Source organism: Somniosus microcephalus, chromosome 8, assembly GCF_052327205.1.
Source record: "Somniosus microcephalus isolate GS21.2 chromosome 8, FLI_Smic_1.0, whole genome shotgun sequence".
In the NCBI taxonomy this organism is placed as follows: Eukaryota; Metazoa; Chordata; class Chondrichthyes; order Squaliformes; family Somniosidae; genus Somniosus; species Somniosus microcephalus.
In genome coordinates this window covers 206,657,427-206,676,724 of record NC_140994.1, presented here as the reverse complement: position 1 = coordinate 206,676,724, position 19,298 = coordinate 206,657,427, and the positions used below count along the sequence as shown (strand labels likewise).

At 45.0% G+C, this 19,298-nt stretch overlaps 1 protein-coding gene across 2 annotated transcripts in view; it reads left to right on the top strand.

Moving 5' to 3' along the window:
- The window catches only part of tgfbi (transforming growth factor, beta-induced), a 99,103-nt gene that overhangs the window by 34,933 nt on the left and 44,872 nt on the right, over positions 1-19,298 (top strand). For both annotated transcript variants that reach the window (XM_085995637.1, XM_085995636.1), the window contains exons 3-8: positions 2,537-2,601; positions 6,273-6,430; positions 11,701-11,865; positions 12,007-12,153; positions 13,848-13,989; positions 15,902-16,114. In XM_085995637.1, coding sequence (XP_085851763.1) covers positions 2,537-2,601; positions 6,273-6,430; positions 11,701-11,865; positions 12,007-12,153; positions 13,848-13,989; positions 15,902-16,114 — 890 coding nt within the window. The remainder of the gene's footprint in view (positions 1-2,536; positions 2,602-6,272; positions 6,431-11,700; positions 11,866-12,006; positions 12,154-13,847; positions 13,990-15,901; positions 16,115-19,298) is intronic.

The following is a 19,298-nucleotide window of genomic DNA, read 5'->3' as shown; positions in this document are numbered from 1 at the left end:
ACTATCAGTGTTCGCTATCATTACTCTGTAAAACTGACAGCAACTTCTGGAGTCTGCACCTGAGCATTTAAATGCGTAAATCCTGAAGTTACTGTCAGTGATACACTACTCCTCCACAGGATGCGCTGTTGCAGTCCTTGCAGATGGAAATCAATTAGAAATCACTGAATTGACATGAATTTCCACTTTCTATGCACTATTCTTGCCATAAAAACCCTTGAAAAAGTTAAGCCTTGTTGAATGAGGTGTAACTGAGATTTTAACAGCATACTAAGACATAATTACTGCTGAACAACCTCTCTGGTCCTGAAAAACTAATTTTATATTGTGGAGTGTCATTTTCTCCATTCCATGATAAAAATTCCATTGATTATTAAAATAATAAAACTTACTTTTTATTTACATTTTTAAAGTTTTTTTAATGATATTTCAGCTTTTACCTTAATCCCACGTGTATGTCCCAATCTTTATTATGCTTTCTGTAAAATTATAAAAGTGAATTGAAAAAAACTGCTTTTTACTTCCTGGTTTGCTCTCTGTGAGCATTCTTCAATTTGATTGGCTGCTCAGCCTGCTTGATGATATTACTGTTGCTGGACACCACAGATCCCCTATAGATGGTGCCAGATGGAAGGTCACGTCGGCAAAGGAAAAATCAACGACACAGAGCCCGCTAAAAGTTTGTGGGCAGCTTTCTTCGAGGTCAACTGCGAGCGCAATCACTTCGCTGATGACCCTAAAATCTGGGCCAATCGACATGACTTGCAAACTTGAGTGTGGTGGTTTGATAATCTCATCATTTTACATTGTTCACTATGCAAGCCCTTGTAATGTATCACTAATTAATAGTTTGAGATGTTAGTGAACATTACTACATTTTGGCTATAAACAATTCTGGCAAATGTTTCCAGTTTACGGCTCCATGTATGTTTTATTTTCTATTTGTTTGTAAAGTTAATGAAAAATGTATGCAAACTCCATCAACCTTGTTTCAAGCTTGAGGGAGAACTCAGAATTGCTTTTGTCTTATAAATGTAGTGAAAGTATTAAATTGGGCTTTCAATTGCTTTTAGCAAAGACATAAATTAAATAGTTAAAAGTGCTGTAATTGTCATACAAAGTGGCATAATATTCAAGGGGGAAGTAATGTCAGTGAGAGTACTGACACATGCACTATCAGTGTGAAGCACTGTCAGCAAAAAGTACTGACAACATGAAATACTGCCAGTGTAAAATACTGCCCGTAAAAAGTAATGGTAACACAAAGTACTGCCAGTGTGATGTACTGCCAGTGTGGTGTACTGCCAGTGTAAAGTACTGTCAGTGTAAAATATTAGCAGCATAAAGCATTAAAGTACTATCAGCGTGAAATTCTTCCATTGTGTGTAGGCAACGTGTCCACTGTCTGCATGCACTGTAAGTGTGCATACTATGAATGCGTTGCAGCATTTCGGGGTGGAGTTGGAGGGGCAGAGTGCCAGTTGGTGCTTGGGGTGGGGACCTCCAGCAGTCTGCGTCTTTGATGTCGACCTGCCTTTTTCTTCTCCCAGGCTCCTGGTCTTACCCTGCGTTCTCAGTTTTTAGTGCTTCCATTCTTATTCGCTGCCTTCTCAACTATTCACACATTCTCAGTATCTCATAAATGTCTTTAGTTTCTCCCATTATGCCTTTTATGGTCTCATGTTAATATCACTTCAGCCATTAACTGCCTCCTGTTTTCCACTTAAGCACTTTGCAGGTAATTCTATTTCTGCTCTCATGTGTGTCTGTGTGTGTGTGTTCAGCTGTCATAACTTCCAGTTCTCATGAAGGGTCCACACCTGAAACATTAACGTGCCTGTTTTCTCTACTGATGCTGACTGATCTGCTGAGTGTTTCTAACATTTTCTCTTTTTGAGCGTTCTTGTTTTTAATGGTGTTGGATGAGAAAGAATTGTTGACCATGACACCAGTGGAATTCTATTTTTGACTAGTTTACCGACTTATCCTAAAGATGACACATCTGAGAATGCAGTACTCACTCAGTGCTGCACTGAAGTGCCAGCCTAGTTTGTGTGTTAAAGTCCTGAAGACTCCACAACCTTCTAACATAGAGGTGAGAGTGCTAGCAACTTAGCCAAGCTGGAACAAGGCCCAGGAACACAGAAAGTGCTTCCACTTTTCGCACCCTGTGGCAGCATCAAGCTTTGTTGGAGCTGATTCCATATATAAAGGATCCATAGCATATTGGATCTTAGCCTGTAATTACTTTGTACATTGAAATATTTTATTGTATTTGATACATTTCAGAGATGCCCACAGAAAGCTGTTGATAACTAAAATGTTCTGTTAACAAATGATCCTTCTTAAAGCATTAATGTAAGACATTTGTTTGCACTGTAGTAATTCTAACCCACACCAAAACTCTAGTCCTGTCCAAACCTAAAGCCCTACATTTGTTAAGACATAACTTTATGCAGCTAATTTTTAATTTTACTGGAGGGGAAGAAAAGCCAACTTGCCATAATTAGAAGCCCATGATTGATTTGTTTTGCAGGGTTATAAGCTATGAATGCTGCCCGGGATACTCCAAGGTGCATGGTGAGAAAGGCTGCCCCGTTGGTAAGATATTATCAATACTCAATAAATCAATATTGGATCACAAAATTCCATGGGGTGATCTAATCAAGGTCTTTAAAATGATCAAAGGATTTGATAGGGCAGATACAGAGAAACTGGGGGTGGAAATTTGTCTGGGCCTCCTCTTTTGAAGCAGTTGAACCTGAAAACTGGACCGCATTGTACCCATTTTATGCCTATAAATTGGGAGCAACGCGGTTCAATTTCTGTATTGATTTCTTTGTGGGTTCAATGATGAGACATTTATGAAAGAGAATGAGTTTTAATCTAAAGTCTTTGTTCAACTCTTTATACAGCATTCAGGAGACACCATTATGCTAGTGATGCATCTAGAATGAAACTGAAACTAAACCCAAATTGCTTGTCTCTCACATGACCTCTGCTGGTCAGGCATAAGTAATCAATACCTGCAAACATGCTATTAAAGCATCATAATCGAACAGGCAAATACCATCTCTATTTGCTGATATCATTACAATTTCTACCCCAAAATTTCCTATGGTGGGGGAATTCCGAACAAGGGCATAATCTTAACATTGGAACTGAGCCATTTAGGCATGAAATCAGGAAGAACTTTATTCACACAAAGGCGAGTGGAATTCTGGAACTCCCTTTTCCAAAAGGCAATGGATTGTGGGACATTTAATTTCCAAGACTGAGATTGATAGATTTTTGTTAGGTAAGGAGCAACGGCGGGTAAATGTAGTTGAGGTCCAGATCAGCAATGATGTAATTGAATGGTGGAACAGGCTTGAGAGGCTGAATATTTTTCTACGTTGCACTGTTTACATCTGCTGTTCCTATGTTTCTAATACCCGTTATGCCTATAGGTGGTGCTGTGATCGGTAAATTCAATTTTAAAAGTAAAGTTATGTGACAGGACTGTAAATTTAATTTTCATGTAATGGATTGACTCCATGAATTTCCCTACCTTTGCCATCAGGCAACTCACCCCCAATCTCCCTACTCAAATCCATAATCAATACCGAGGCAATGTTTAAGTAATTTTGGAACCATTAATATTTTCAATCCCGTAAGTATCATCAGTTAAAATTTTAATCATGAAAGCAGGCCTTCCATGTACCCAAAATTGGAAACTCGCTCTTCTCCAAAACCTGTGGCCTAGTCGCATCTTGATTATGGTTCCAACAGATCCTGAGATCTTCAAAGTGATGCAGACATGGGTAGCTCCATAAATAAGGCCCAATGTAATACCTGTGAGACTGGATTCTCCACTGAATTACTGCCCACCTCGAAAAAGCTGCTTGTGAATTGACCTCCCAAAGAAATCACCAGTCCCATTTGAGGTCTGTGGGAGCCCCATTCACTGCCTGTAAATGGAATCAATAGGACATGGCTAATCCCTCCAATGTATTTCACCCAGCTTCTAACCCAAATTATTACCGTCACCATATAAATGGCGGAAGGAGCTGCAGTAAAGTATCCCTGTGGCGCAAGAAGTTTCCCATGACCCGCAAAACATCCTGGAGGTTGTCACAGCCTGGGAGGTTTCTGCAGGTTCAAGGTGCCAGAACAGCTTCTAAGAACACTGCTGGCTTGGAGTGCTATCTAACATTGCTGTTTGGTGTTGTTGCTCTGTAAAATAAACACAGCTCGTGCACATATGGTTCTGAGTTTATTTCTGTGTATGCTTTCACTTCGATTGATGACAGGGGAGATGTAGATTTCTGTCACACTAAAATGTGACAAGGAAGCCTAGCTGAGGTTGTGCCATGCTTCATGGGCCCCACAAGAAATTTGAGGAGCTCACTCGCCTTCAACTTGCTCCTGGCACCATCATTGTATGGTCAAAAATGGTCAGTTAGATCTCCTGCATTCCATTTACAAACCATTCATTTCTGCCTCATTTACAGACAGATTCAAGGGAGCCTGGTGTGATGAAATAACTCTGTTCTGATATTTGTACTTGTACTTGTAATGTCTGGAATGTTCCACCGGGGGGGAACCACTAATGCTCCTCCCTGGCCCCGCCCCTCTTCTGGTATGTTCTACCAAGGGCTCGGTCGATGATGAACTCTGTTAACTCTGCCATGATTCTTACTTAATAAAAGCCCTCAGTCTTAAACTTTAACTTCACGGATTCGGGCAGTTATTTGGCACATCACCTAGTAATTACACTGACTCATTCAGCGACCTCGCTCCTTTCAACTTGCACCTGTGCTTTTACTGGAAAGTGGCCTTCATGCCAAATAGGGAGATGCTGCTATGTTGCACCTCCTGCAGCAGAAACTCGAGCTTTTGAGCATGAAAGGAAGCAGTGTTAGCTACACATATCTACACTGGCATTGTGAATAGTTAGTTCACTTCTCTGCCACCACAACTTCCCCTCTTATGGTGAACTGCAGCCTTCTAAGAGCTGCTGCCTCATATATTTGCATTTCTTTGCTAACCATGCTACTGACCAAGCTCTCTAGGCTAACTTTTCCTTTGCCTGTAGTCAATTCAAAATAGGGGTGGATGTTAGACACAAAATTTAGCATGGCTCGTTCCCTGCATGCAGATGTGCCCACGCCACAGCCATACACAGCCCAATTTTGTCAGGATTGGAAAATCAGAGTTTATGGGCTGGATTTTCATTGAGGAGGCGTGTAGGAGGCGGGACTACAACTTTCGGGGTTGTAGTCCCGCCTCCATCGAGTTGTGGCCAACCCACGCGATTTTCACTTGATTGACCTTGTTGAGCCCACCCAGCGGGCTCAGCAGGCCAATTAAGGGCCACCCGGCAACAGGTGACGTCACAGACAGACATTTAATCTGTCAAGAGCTTTTGACAGATGAAATATCAGTGTTTCACAGCTGTTTGAAGCTGTCAAACACTGACAATCTGTATTCTAAGTTAATTCCATCCTCTCAGGATGATTTAGAGATCTCTCCAGAACAGAAATCTGAATGCTGCAGATTTTAACAGATCGCGGCCTTTCTAATTCTATGCCGGTGAGATGAGGGACTCCTGAGACCTGAAGGAAGGAAGGCTGTAAAGGTAAGTACACGTAAGTAAAACTTCTTTAAACGCTTTACACACACCAAACACACATATCTCTGCACTCATGCACCAATCACTCACCTGAACACCGGACATCTCGACCCCTCCAAGCCCTTCATCCCGATGGCCCACCTCGCTAACTTGGCGTGGTTTGGAGCCGTCGGGAATCCCACACTTCAGCAATAAAAATAGGGATTAGGCTAAAAACTGCCTGTTAACTACCTGTTATCAGGTAGTTAATTGGCACTAATCCCCTTCCCGCCTCGGGGAGGCAGTCCCAGCGCGGGTCGGGCACCCGCCTCCTTTGAAACTGGCATGGAGGCGGGTTGGTGGCGGGATGGGTTCGTGCCCCCCGATTTCAAGATTTTAACCCCCCACACGCCTCCAATCCCGCCTCCACGGCCCAATGAAAATCCTGCCCTATATCTCTTTACTCTGTAAGGGAGCAGCATACACACAGGGTTCTGTGCTTTTACATAAGATACATTTGTGATTTAGATAAACAATAGCTAACTTAATTTCCATTGCATAATTATAACTCTCTTACCACCATTTTGTTCATATGACTGATCATGTTACTGTAATTGTTAACACATTCTGACATGATTTGTAATTAAATTTTATCTGTGTCCTTTCCCCACTTTTACAGCATTACCAATTAACAATATTTACAACACCCTGGGAACTGTTGGATCTTCCACTACTCAGCTGTACTCTGACCGTGCCGATCTCAGAACAGAGATCGAAGGACCTGGATCTTTCACAATCTTTGCTCCTAGTAATGAAGCCTGGGCTGCTCTGCCTGCTGTAAGAACACAATGCTGTCTTTAAATTTTACTTTACTTTGAAGTACAGGTAGACTATCCTTTATCCAAAAACCTTGGGACCAGCTGTATTTCGGTTTTCGGAATTTCTCAGATTTCAGAAGGTTTTCATCTCCGTATCTGACAACAAACACTGTTGCTTAGCAACAGCTTGTAAACACTCGGGCCCTGCCTTGGAAGCGTCTCTGAAGCTGTTGCTAAGCTACAGAGACTCTTTCCACAGCCTGACTGTTTAAAAAAATGCTAGGGGAAGAAAAAAAATGCTAGGGGAAGAAAAAAAACCTAACAAAACGGCTGCTGATTTCTGCCGTTAGATCGAGGTTTCCGGCTCCCCCTGCTCCGTATCTGAATTCCTTGACTTAGCGGGGGTCTGGGGCTCGACTGCCGCCGCCAGTTGTGGGAAAGCCGGATATCGGCTGACTCCTACACTAAGCTGGCCCGCAAATCAGGCCGGGGGGAGGGAAGAAAAGACTATCGGACGGGCCGCTGCAGCTATCGGACGGGCCGCTGTATTGTTGGGTTCACTCTCCCGGTACCTCCTTCACACTGCCCGGCTCGGCCTGCAATCTCCTACCCAGGAGCGAACTCTGTGACCCTCTGCCCTGCTCACAGGGAAAGGCAGAGCTCCCGGACCACTCCTGTCATGTTTGGCGCCACTCGGTTTATGTCGTGCGCACGACTTACGCTCCACAAAAAAACTTTCGGTTTTTAGAGGTTTTCGGTTTTCGGAAGTGCGGATAAAGGATAGTCTACCTGTACCTGAAACCATCATTGTCAAGGTCAGATATTGTCAGTTAAGATCTCCTGTATCTCATTTATAGACTAGCTTTTACAATTAAAATCCCACTTCTTCTAACATGCAGAATAGATAAAGAAAAAACTTGCATTTATATTATTCCTTTCACAACCTCAGGATGTCCCAGCACACTTTACAGGCATTGAAGTATTCTTGAAGAGTATTCACTGTTGTAATGTTGGAAATACAGCAGCCAATTTACATACAGCAAGGTCCCACAATGAGATAAATGACCAGGTAATCTGGTTTACATCCACCTGAGAGGACAGACAGAGCCTCGGTTTAAAATCTGATCCAAAAAATGGCAACTCTCTCAGCACTGCACTGAAGTGCCATCCTATGTGTTCAAGTCTGGAGTGGGACTTGAACCCACAACCTTCTGACTCTGAGGTGAGAGTGCGACCACTGAGCCAAGACTGACAAGTTTGCTTCCATTAATGCCAATAAAAATGAAAGTCAAATACTGTTAATTAAAAAGTTATAAAATAATTAACAGAGATCAACTGAGCCATTTAGAGGATCATAAAATGTATGAGTCAATACTTTTTATTTTTCTCTTCTAATTTTCTAACCTTACTTCACCTCTCTTAACTGCAGTAGATCTTACTAGGGTATGATACTCCAGTCCATCACCCAGGTGGCCATTGGGGTTGATTTTGAATCCCCTTGCCTGGTGTTAATGGGGTGGCAATGGCCTTAAAATGGGGTCAGTAGCCATACTGCCCTGTTAACACAAGCGATGCGGCCGGCTCCATTTTAAAAGTAGCCTACCACCAGGTATCCAAAGCACTCGCCTATTTCAGGCAATAGGTCCCTTTTAATATGGAGATTGGGGTCCTATGATGTAAATAGGACCCCGACTGGCATTTTAGGTAGGAACTTACCTCTAAAGGTAAGTCTTGAATTAATTTGGTGGGCCCAGGAGGAGTACTTCTGCTCCACCGGGGCCCACAAAAAATAATCTGGCCACTGCCATCCCAGGATGCCTGTGTGGCGCACTGCAGCTCCAGGGACAATGGGCTCGATTTTCATTGACCCGTGGAGTCGGGCTTGGAGGTGGACGGGGGGATAAAACTGCAAAAACTGGTGGGCAGGAACCCCGCCCCCCCGCTACGCCTGGTTCCCGACTCCAAGCAATTTTAACTCAGGCGTGTCTGATGGTCCCGACTCCGTCCCGCATCCAACAGCGGGACTGGTCTTTAAGGCCATTAATAACCATTAAATGGCCTCTATAATCCTATTTTAACTTTCCCTTGCAAATTTAACCCTTTTCCCACGTAAAACACACCTGGTGGGAAACACGAATGTGAAACCTGGCGGGAGCACTATTGGATTGCTGACTATCAACTGCAGGTCAACCATTAAAGAGGAGATTTGATCAGCCATCATTTGCAGGTGGCAGGACTTAGTGGCCTCAGGTCTGGGGCAACTTTTAGAAGGCTTAACCACACCTGTGGAAGGTTGGAGCCTCACACCCATCTCCAATGTGACCTCCTGGGAAACCCCTCTCGCCACCTTCACTCAGCGCTTCCTCAACGGAGGCATATACCAGAAGCATGGGAGCCATTTATTTCCTTCCCATCTGGGCATTAGAGGAGCTCGAGCACCAGCCGTGGCAGCAGCAGAACCAGGAACAACAGCAGCACCAGCAACAGCAGCAGCAGCAGCAGGAGCACCAGGCTGCTGCTCACCCACCTGAAGCTGCACAGGCCAGAAGGGGCCAGCGCCTGGAAGTGGCTGGAGAGCACCTTGCTGCACATCAGGGGGCCATGGGGACCCGTATCTGCAATGGCAGTCCTACTCAGAAGGACTTCCATGAAGGTCTGGTTTCTCTGTTCAATAAATGACCATTGCTTCTCAAGAGATGTCATTCTATTCTGAACAATGACCATGTTTTCCATACCCTGGCGACTAAGCTCCTCCATGGCCATAGCCATCCTCTCCTCTACCATAGCCATCCTTTCCACGGAGGTTGCCATCCTTTCCGTGGTGATGCGTTCATGCTCCAATGACTCCACAAAGGCTCTGCTCATGTTCGCTATGGACTCCTCCATTCGCTCCACACTCGCAGTGACCCTAGAGACAAAACCTGCCAGAGACTCCTGCATCTGTGCCTGGAGTTCCAGCACCTCTGATCTTATGGATGGACCCAGAGGCAGAGGGTCGACATGCTGCTGAGCCGAGCTGGCAGAGTCCTGCGCCCTCCGACTAGGACTCTCCACTGCTGTCCCTGTCTCCACAATCTGCTGATGCTCACTTGTGAGCTGTGATACACCAGGTGACAACACTACTCTATGTCCCGAAAGTCCCACCGAGGTGTGAGTGTCTGCACTGGTGCTGGGTGCGCTGAATTCTGCTGACGCTGCGCCCTCAGAGGTTGCAGCTTCCTCTGAGGAGTCTGGCTGCTCAGCCTCTTCTTCCTGGCTAGGGGGGATGGATGCTTGTGATGGTCCTGTGGGGGAGTAAAGGAAAGAGTCAGAGATGTGATGCAAAGGCTACATGCACATAGCTTTTTGCAGATGCTCAAAAGTCCATCTGTTACAGCTGCACAATCATTATCAGCGACTCATGCAATATCAAAGAGAGAGATGGGAAACTTTTCTGTCACCAGCTTGCTGTGTTACACCCGTCTGTCCGTCCCCTACATGTGAATCATAAGAACATAAGAACATAAGAAATAGGAGCAGGAGTAGGCCAATCGGCCCCTCGAGCCTGCTCCACCATTCAATAAGATCATGGCTGATCTGATCCTAACCTCAAATCTTCTATCACTCTCCATCCCACCCAAATCCATGTGATCTCCCGGGAGAGGCGAAAAACCAGATAAAAAACCCAATGGCCAATTTGGGAGAAAAAATCTGGGAAATTCCTCTCCGACCCATCTAGGCGATCGAAACTCTTCCAGGAGATCACTCTGTCCCTATATTTTCTACAGTACTTATCTTCTGTAAAGGCGATCTCCACCCCAGCCAGGAACAGGAATAAAACCATCTCCTGAAATATAACACAGAATTAGAACACAAGAAGTAGGAGCAGAACCAGGCTACGTGGCCCCTGGGCCCGCTCCACTACCCACAGGGCCATGACCTAGAGAATCATCCTCTATTCCCATAATTTCCAGGACGGCCTCCTCACAGGGGGTCAGGTGGGCTATTGAGGCTGTCCCTCCTCCTGTCCTGGCTTGCTCTCTTTTGTTGTGAGCTCTCTTTTCCTGCAATGAGGGAGACAAGTGGAGGTTGAGTGAGAATGAAGGAGTGAGTGTAGAGATTGCATAGCATAGATACTTAGAGGGAGACAAAGATGGAGTGAGGTTGCAAGACCAAGAGCCCTCCCTGTGTGTTGTCAGTTGTGTTCAAAGCATCAGAGTGATAGGGAGTGTGAGGGCTGCATGGTGGAATAGTTATGTGAATGTGAGCATAGAGAGAGAGGGAATGGTTAAGGGTGCATGGATGTCAGTGTCAAGTGGGATGTGGAGGAAGAGATTGCTAAAGCTGAGTGCTGGTGAGGAAAGGCAATGGGGATCAGATTGAGGGTGATGGGAAATCCATACTCACTTTTCCAGTGCGCTGAAGGTCATGAAATCTTTTCCTGCACTGTATCAAGGTTCTGCGGGTGACTCCCAAGGAGTTGACCTCCTCAGCTACCTGCATCCACACTGCCTTGGTCTGAGTGGGAGGCCTCTTCCTCCCTGATGAAGGGAAGAGCACCTCCCTGTTGGCCCTAGCCCCATCCACTAATGCCTGCAGTGCCACCTCGTCAAAGCGAGGAGCTGATCTTGCCCTCCTGCTTGTCATATTTGCTGCAGCTCCCTCACACTGCACAGTCAAGAAGCTTGGCAATCTGCAGAAGAAGCAAGGCTTGCTGTGGACCTTAAATGCAGCAGCAATGATGACGTCATCGGAGGGGACTTTCAGTCATGAAAAACCCATTTGCAAAGGCTTCCCACACGTTGGAAATCAATTGGCCAATTCAGTTAAAATTGTGTCAATCTCCCACATCCATTTAGATTCGTGTGGGAAACACGAAATTCGGATAACACGACACCATCCCGCACCTGAGTTCAAATCCCCCCCAAAGTATTAGCTAAGACAGTGAGTATTGGTGGACAACTTCAGCCTGAGAGCCATCATAGCTGATCTCGATCATTTCCTCACATGACACCCACATTTACACTCGCAACCAGGGGCCACTGGATAGTAGTCAGGAACCCTAAATTATTGTTTTACTTCTAACCTGTGGATACAGAGGCCAAATAAAATATGCCACTTTCCACTTTGGCTGAAATGAGATTAAGCCAGGTACTTTCTTAATTTGTGTGGCTCAACACTACACCGTATAGAGCGTTTGCCTATTGAGGCATGACTTGTAAGAGGAAAAATAAGTAATCTGCTAACAGAATGTCTAATGGCTGAAGGATGTTTATAGTTTGATCTAATTGCCTGTTTATTTATTTGCAGGAAATTATTGATGCTCTCGTGAGCAATGTCAACATTGAGTTGCTCAATGCCCTACATTACCACATGGCTGACAGACGCATTCTCACAGATGAACTGAAGCATGGCGTGGCTTTGCCTTCGATGTACCAAGATTTAAATATATACGTACACCACTATGCCAATGGCGTAAGCAAGACTTATCCTTTGTAAATATTCTGAAAATACATTGCCCCTTTGTGTTGAGGTATTCCTCTGTATCTCTTAATTTTGCTGTTTTAAATGTTTTTGAAGACCAGTTCAAACATTGTCTGTTTATATTCAATACAGATTGTTACAGTCAACTGTGCCCGAATAATGAAGGCTGACCAGCTTGCAACAAATGGTGTTGTGCATGTCATTGACAGAGTCATCACAGCCTTTACAAATACCATTCAGGATACTCTTGAAGTTGATGATACCTTTCAGCAGCTTAGAGTATGTATAAAAGGATTGACACTTTAGCTAAAATAGCAGGCCGGATTATCAAGTGAATGTGCTTAGTGTTTATCTGCTCGTATTGTAATTTCTAGGATTTTGTGTTTAACATCCCCTCAACCGAGAGTTCACAGCCAGTAATTTACTTTGTTTGATGCCATTTTCATGAATAATATAAAAATGCTCATTAATTATAGAGACAATGACCTGTGCTTGTCACCCAAGGAGAGCTTATTACGGGCACAAAACATAGGGAAAAGGGGCAGAGACACACAACAATGGCCTTCTAACCCCTTTATCTTGCCCCGAGGTTCCAGGACTTCACTTGAGAGGCAAAGAGCCTCCTTCTACAATAGGTGCATATTAAAGGCAGGTAGATAAATGAGGTGGGATGGGGATTTCCCACCACAATTTCCTCTAGGTTTGTCAGCTTCAGATACAAGAGTGCCTGAAGAAGCTATCACCAGCCCTTGTACTTGGCCATCCTCAGGTCAGAGTGTCTGAAAGTTACAGGTAACAAGCTGAAAAAGGAAGTGGCCTTGCTTTTCTCCAGGAACCCATTGAATTCTCCAGGCTACAGGACCTCTGGCTGCTGTTTTAGGACAACTGCAGCTGACAAGTATTCCCACTATTGCAGGCCACTTAGGCCTGTAGCAGTCGCTGGCTTTCCATCCTTGGTTCTAGGTGCAGGTCCCTGGTGGAAGTGTGCCTGACACTGAGGCAAGTCTGGGCCAGGCAAATGATTTAATTTTGCAAATTTAGCGAGTTCATGTCAGATCAGGCGCAATGTATTTCCCCTCACTAATGCCCAGATACAAGGGAGCGGGGCAGGAAAAACAATTTCAATATCATCATGATTGTTGGTAAAGGAAGCCATAGTAAGTGTTGCAATTGGATATATATGAGCATTGATTGCAGGGAATAGCAGTAAAATAATTGCCAGACTCATTTTGGGTTTTACATCAGATCCTTTGTTTATGAATTTGTCTGAATTTCCAGTCATCTGGATGTCAGGAATTTTTTCCGGTTTCAAACCTATTTACCTCAGTCAGTAGAATCCTTATCAACCAGAGATTTATGATTTCAAAATCTACTTTCGAATTAAGCATTATCTGTAGTGACACAAGGGGCACTACTCTCTTATGAAGCCGTTCTTTAATTTTGTCCACCGGCCATGGACAGATTAGGATCCTGTGGCAGTAATTGCAAAGAGCAGGGGGTAACCTCAATTCCCATCTATTATTCTCCAAAGAAGCACATGTAAGCATTGTTCCAAAAGAAACCATTGGAAGATGTGAAGTTGCCCCCCCAATGTGTTGACACAAATCTGCATGAAGTTGGAAGTTTCATACATATCTTCCTAATGCATTTCTTTTATATGAATGATTGCGTACCTTAAGGGTAATTCCATAAATGTGTGCTGCTGGTGGGGAGCCTCGCCTGCTGGGACCATATATCAGCAAATTCTTTGGAAGGAAAATCACAAGGAGCACTCCTGTAATTTCCTGACATACTCCCAGTGGACAAGATTCCACCCCTGCAGAGTACATTTGTAAAATCAGCTTTAAGGTGGGCAGAAGATAAACATTAAGAAGATAACAATTGTGGAATTTTAAATCTGTAGCAGATTATTTTTCTCTATGGTGAGATTTCAGACGCACTTCTTACCTGTACTTCCATACTGCATGTTGTAGGCTGCAGTGGCTGCTGCGGGTCTCGAGGATATGCTCAGCAGAGAAGGGGAGTACACACTCTTTGCTCCCACTGATGAAGCATTCAGGAAGATACCACCTGCCACTCTGAACAGGATCTTAGGAGATCCAGAGGCTTTGAAATGTAAGGTCGACCTTAACAATGCAATATGGCTGTTAATGCAAGCCAATAAAATATCTAATATTCTGCTTACATAGTAATCTCACATACTTTACAGCACAGAAACAGGTCATTCGGCCCAACTGGTCCATGGCAGTGTTTATGCTCCACACGAGCCTCCTCTTACCCTTCCACATCTAACCCCATCAACATATGATGTGGAGATGCCGGTGTTGGACTGGGGTGGACAATTGTGAGAAGTCACACAACACCAGGTTATAGTCCAACAGCTTTATTTGAAATCACAAGCTTTCAGAGCGCTGCTCCTTCGTCAGGTGAAGTGACGAAGTGACTTCACCTGACGAAGGAGCAGCGCTCCGAAAGCTTGTGATTTCAAATAAAGCTGTTGGACTATAACCTGGTGTTGTGTGACTTCTCACACCCATCAACATATCCCTTTATTCCTTTCTCCCTCGTGTGCTTATCCAGCTTTCCCTTAAATGCATCTATGCTAGTCACCTCAACTACTCCTTGTGGTAGCGAGTTCCACATTCTAACCGCTCTCTGGGTAAAGAAGTTTCTCCTGAATTCCCTATTGGATTTATTAGTGACTATCTTATATTTATGGGCCCTAATTCTGGTCTCCCCAGCAAGTGGAAACATCTTCTCTACGTCTACCCTATCAAACCCTTTCATAATCTTAAAAACCACGATCAGGTCACCCCTCAGTCTTCTCTTTTCCAGAAAAAAAGAGCCCCAGCCAGTTCAATCTTTCCTGACAGGTATAACCTCTCAGTTTTGGCATCATTCTAGTAAATCTTTTTTGCACCTTCCCCAGTGCCTCTATATCCTTTTTATAATATGGAGGCCAGAACTGTTCATGGTCCTCCAAATGTGGTCTAACCAAGATTCTATAGAAGTTTAACATTCTCTGCTTTTCAATTCTATCCCTCTAGAAATGAATCCAATGCCTTGTTTGCCTTTTTTATGGTCTTATTAACCAGCACCACTACTTTTAGTGATTTCTGTATCTGTACCCCTAGATTCCTCTGCTACTCTACTCCATTTTGACACTTATTTTCTAAGGACTATGTGACCTCTTTATTCTTCTACCCAAAATGTACCACCTCACACTTATCTATATTGAAGTTCATTTGCCAATTGCATGCCAATTCTGCAAGTTTATTAATGTCTTCCTGTATTTTGTCGTAGTTCTCCTCTGTATTAACTATACCGCCCCTCCCCCCCCCATTTGGTGTTGTCCACAGATTTTGAAACTATACTTAAGATTCCCGAGTGCAAACTGTTTATGTAAATGGTGACCAGCAATGGTCCCAGCACCGATCCCTGTGGAACACAATTTCCCACCTTTTGCCAGTCTGAGTAATTACCTTTAACCCCTACTCTCTGTTTTCTGTTTTGTAGCCAGCTTGCTATCCATTCTGCTACTGTACCTCTGACTCCACATGTTCTGACCTTAATTATGAGCCTACTTGTTCTGACCTTAGTCATGAGTCTACAACCTGATCCATGTATACATTCTTTGTGTGTGAGCCTGGACAGTGAGTGTTGGCAGTCTATTCAATAAGAATAGCATCACAATCAAGTTAAATCCTGTTTCAATTTTCAAACTTACCAATAGGGGTCATTGGATAGTAATCAGCAATGCAACACTCCCTCAATATTGTATTGAAGTGTCAGCCTAGATTATGTACTCAAATCCGGGAGTGGGGCTTGAATCAACAACCTTCTGACTCAAAGGCAAGAGTGCTGCCAATAGAAATGTCAGGTTATTTTGTACAATTATTGTAATGCATTTTAAACAATAAACTCATTTAAATATATATATCATACATTGATAAAAATGTGAGAATAAGGCATTTTATTTACTTTGCAACAAATGAATGAAAATTCTCTCACTGCATTATTTCCACAGCTCTGCTGAATTACCATATTTTGAAAAAAGTACAATGTGCAGAAGCCATCATCTCAGGCGCACCTATGGAAACCTTGGAGGGCACATCATTAGAGGTAGGCTGCGATGGTAACCGTCTTACACTCAATGGCAAGACCATCATTACCGACAAGGACATACTGACGACAAACGGGGTCATTCATATGATTGATGAGCTACTGATCCCAGATTCTGGTAAGCAGAGGTCCATGGTATTATTGTTATGACTCATTAATGTTGAATATTGAAGGAATTTGCCGTAATTTTGAAGATGATCTCAATGTAACACATATTATATATATATATATACGCACAATTACTGATATAACTGAAACCTTTGAGGATTATGGTAATTCACCAACATTCCAATTACTTTCTTAAATTTGTAAGTATGATAAATTAATATAATTTCTGTTATTCTTCATCATATTAATATAGTTTCACTTCATACGCTACCAATGATATCATCAGATATTCACCATAAGACAGGAATAATGTTAGGTGATTAATGATAAAGGGACACATAATAACGGTAATGGTAGCAAAGTTGTAATCCACAAGCCTGGACTAATGATCCGGAGACATGTGGCCCCGATTTTCGGCTTGTGTGGGGAATGGTCGGATTTCCCCGAATGTGGGGTTTCTGACACACATAAAAAAAGTGTCAGCCAGCTCCACGCAATTTTCCTCAAGTGGCCAATTAATTCCCAGCATGTGGGAAACCTTGCTAATTGTCCAATTCGAGTCAGAAATCCCCACACTATGATGTCATCCTTCGAGGTGCTTTCAAAGTGTCCAGCAAGCTTCTCCACCTCTGCAGGCTTCTCAACCACTCTTGCACAATGGCAGAGGAGCCTGCACCAGCTGCTGCCAGCGGCAGAGGCCGAGCTGCCTTCAAATTCGACGAGGCTTCACTGCAGGCATTATTGGATGGGGTTAGGGCCCACAGGGAGGTCCTCTTCCCTAGGTCAGGGAGGAAGAGGCCTCCCACTGAGACCAATGCTGCATGGATGCAGGTGTCAGCAGATGCCAACTCGCTGGGAGTCACCAGAAGAACCTTGGCATTACATCTCTATCTCCTTCCTTTACTCCCCCACAGTACCATCCAGAGCCCCCATCCTCACTGTGGAGGAGGAAGAGGCTGTGCAGCCAGACTCCTCAGAGGAAGCTCCAACCTCTGAGGGCGCAGTGTCAGCAGAAGTAAGTGCACCCAGCACCAGCGCAGACGCTCACATCTCGGGGGGACCTTCGTGACATAGAGTAGTGTTGTCACCTGGTGTTTCACAGCTCACAAGTGAGCCTCAGCAGATTCTGGAGACAGGGACAGCAGTGGAGAGTCCTCGCCGGAGGGCGCAGGACTCTGCCAGCTCAGCTTAGCTGCGCTGCATGTCGACCCTCTGCCTCTGGGTCCATCCGCAAGAGAAGAGGTGATGGATCTCCATGCACAGATGCAGGAGTCTCTGGCAGGTTTTGTCTCCAGGGTCGCTGCGAGTGTGGAGCGAATGGAGGATTCCATAGCGACCATGAGCAGAGCCTTTGTGGAGTCATTGGCGCATGAACGCATCACCATGGAAAGGTTGGCAACCTCCATGCAGGAGATAACTCGCCAGGGTACGGAAAACATGGTGAGTGCTCATAAGAGAATGACATCTCTTGAGGAGTGTTGGCCATCTGTTGAACAGTGAAACCAGATCTTCATGGAAGTCCTTCTGAGTAGGACTGCCAGTGCAGAAACGGGTCCCACTGGCCCCCTAAAGCACAGCAAGGTGCTCTCAAGCCACTTCCAAGTGCTGGCCCCTTCTGGCCTGTGCAGCTTCAGGTGAGTGAGCAGCAGCCTGGTGCTCCTGGTGCTCATCCTGCTGTTCCTGGTTCTGCTGCTGCCGCCTCTGCTGTTGGAGATCCTCTAATGCCAGGAAGGGAATGTACCAAAGGCCTCCCATGCTTCTGGCAGATTCCTCCGTTGAGGAGGTACTGAGTTAGAGTGGTGAAAGGGGCTTCCCAGGAGCTCACACTGGAGAAGTGTGTGAGGCTCCAACTTTCTACAGCTGCTCCTAAGGCTTCAAAAAGTTCCCCCAAGCCTTGATCAACAAGGTCCTGCAGCCTGCAAATGCTGCCTCTTTAAATATCTTCAGCCCTCAGCGACCTGCTGCTGCAAGCAAGCAAGCCAGCTGTTTTCACGCCAGCTCTCATCGGCGGGGTTCCCCGCAGGCGGGTTTCAGGTGGGGAAAGCCCCAAAGTCGCAACGGCACGGGAAAATCCACTTCAACAAGCAGATAATTGCTTGTTAGTGCTCCGATGACCAGTCCCGCCAGCGGCGGCCGGGACTGAAGCGGGGCGCGCGGAAACGGCAGTCCGAAAGTCGGATGGGGCGGGGAATCAGGCGGGGGGGGGGTCCCGACCTGCTTTTTCGCCGATTTTCAGCCCCCGGCCGCATGAAAAGCCGCCCGACGGCGGCCAGAAAATCGGGGCCATGAGTTCAAACCCCACTACGGCAGCTGTGGAATTTAAATTCAATTAATCAAGTAAATCTGGAATTTAAAAAAAAGCCAGTATCAGTAATGGCGAAACTACCGAATTGTTGTAAAAACTCATCTGGTTCACTAATGTCCTTTTGGGAAGGAAATCTGCCATCCTTACCCGGTCTGCCCTATATGTGACTCTAGACCCACAGCAATGTGGTTGACTCTTAACTGCTCTCTGAAATGGTCCAGCAAGCAACTCAGTTGTAACAAACCGCTATGAAAAACAATAACAAGAATAAAACTGGACTGTTCACCCAGCATCAACCTAGGCACCGAATTCGGACACGGCAAAGGCATACCCAGCCCAGTCGACCCAGCAAAGTCCTTCTCACTAGCATCTGGAGACTTGTGCCAAAATTGGGAGAGCTGTCCCACAGATTAGACAAGCAACAGCCCAACATAGTCATACTTACAGAATTATACTTTTCAGCCAACAGACCAGACTCCTCCATCACCATCCCTGGGTATGTTCTGTCCCACCGACAGGACATACCCACCAGAGGGGGCGGCACAGTTGTATACAGTCAGGAAGGAGTGGCCCTGGGAGTCCTCAACATTGACTCCGGACCCCATGAAGTGTCATGAGATCAGGTCAAACATGGGCAAGGAAATCTCCTGCTGATTACCATCAACCGCACCCCCTCAGCTGATGAAGCAGTACTCCTCCATGTTGAACATCACTTGGAAGAAGCACTGAGGGTAGCAAGGGCACAGAATGTACTCTGAGTAGGGGACTTCAATGTTCATCAGCAAGAGTGGCTCAGTAGTCCCACTACTGACTGAGTTGGCCGAGTCCTGAAGGACATAGCTGCCAGACTGGGCCTGCGGCAGATGGTGAGAGAACCAACACGCGGGAA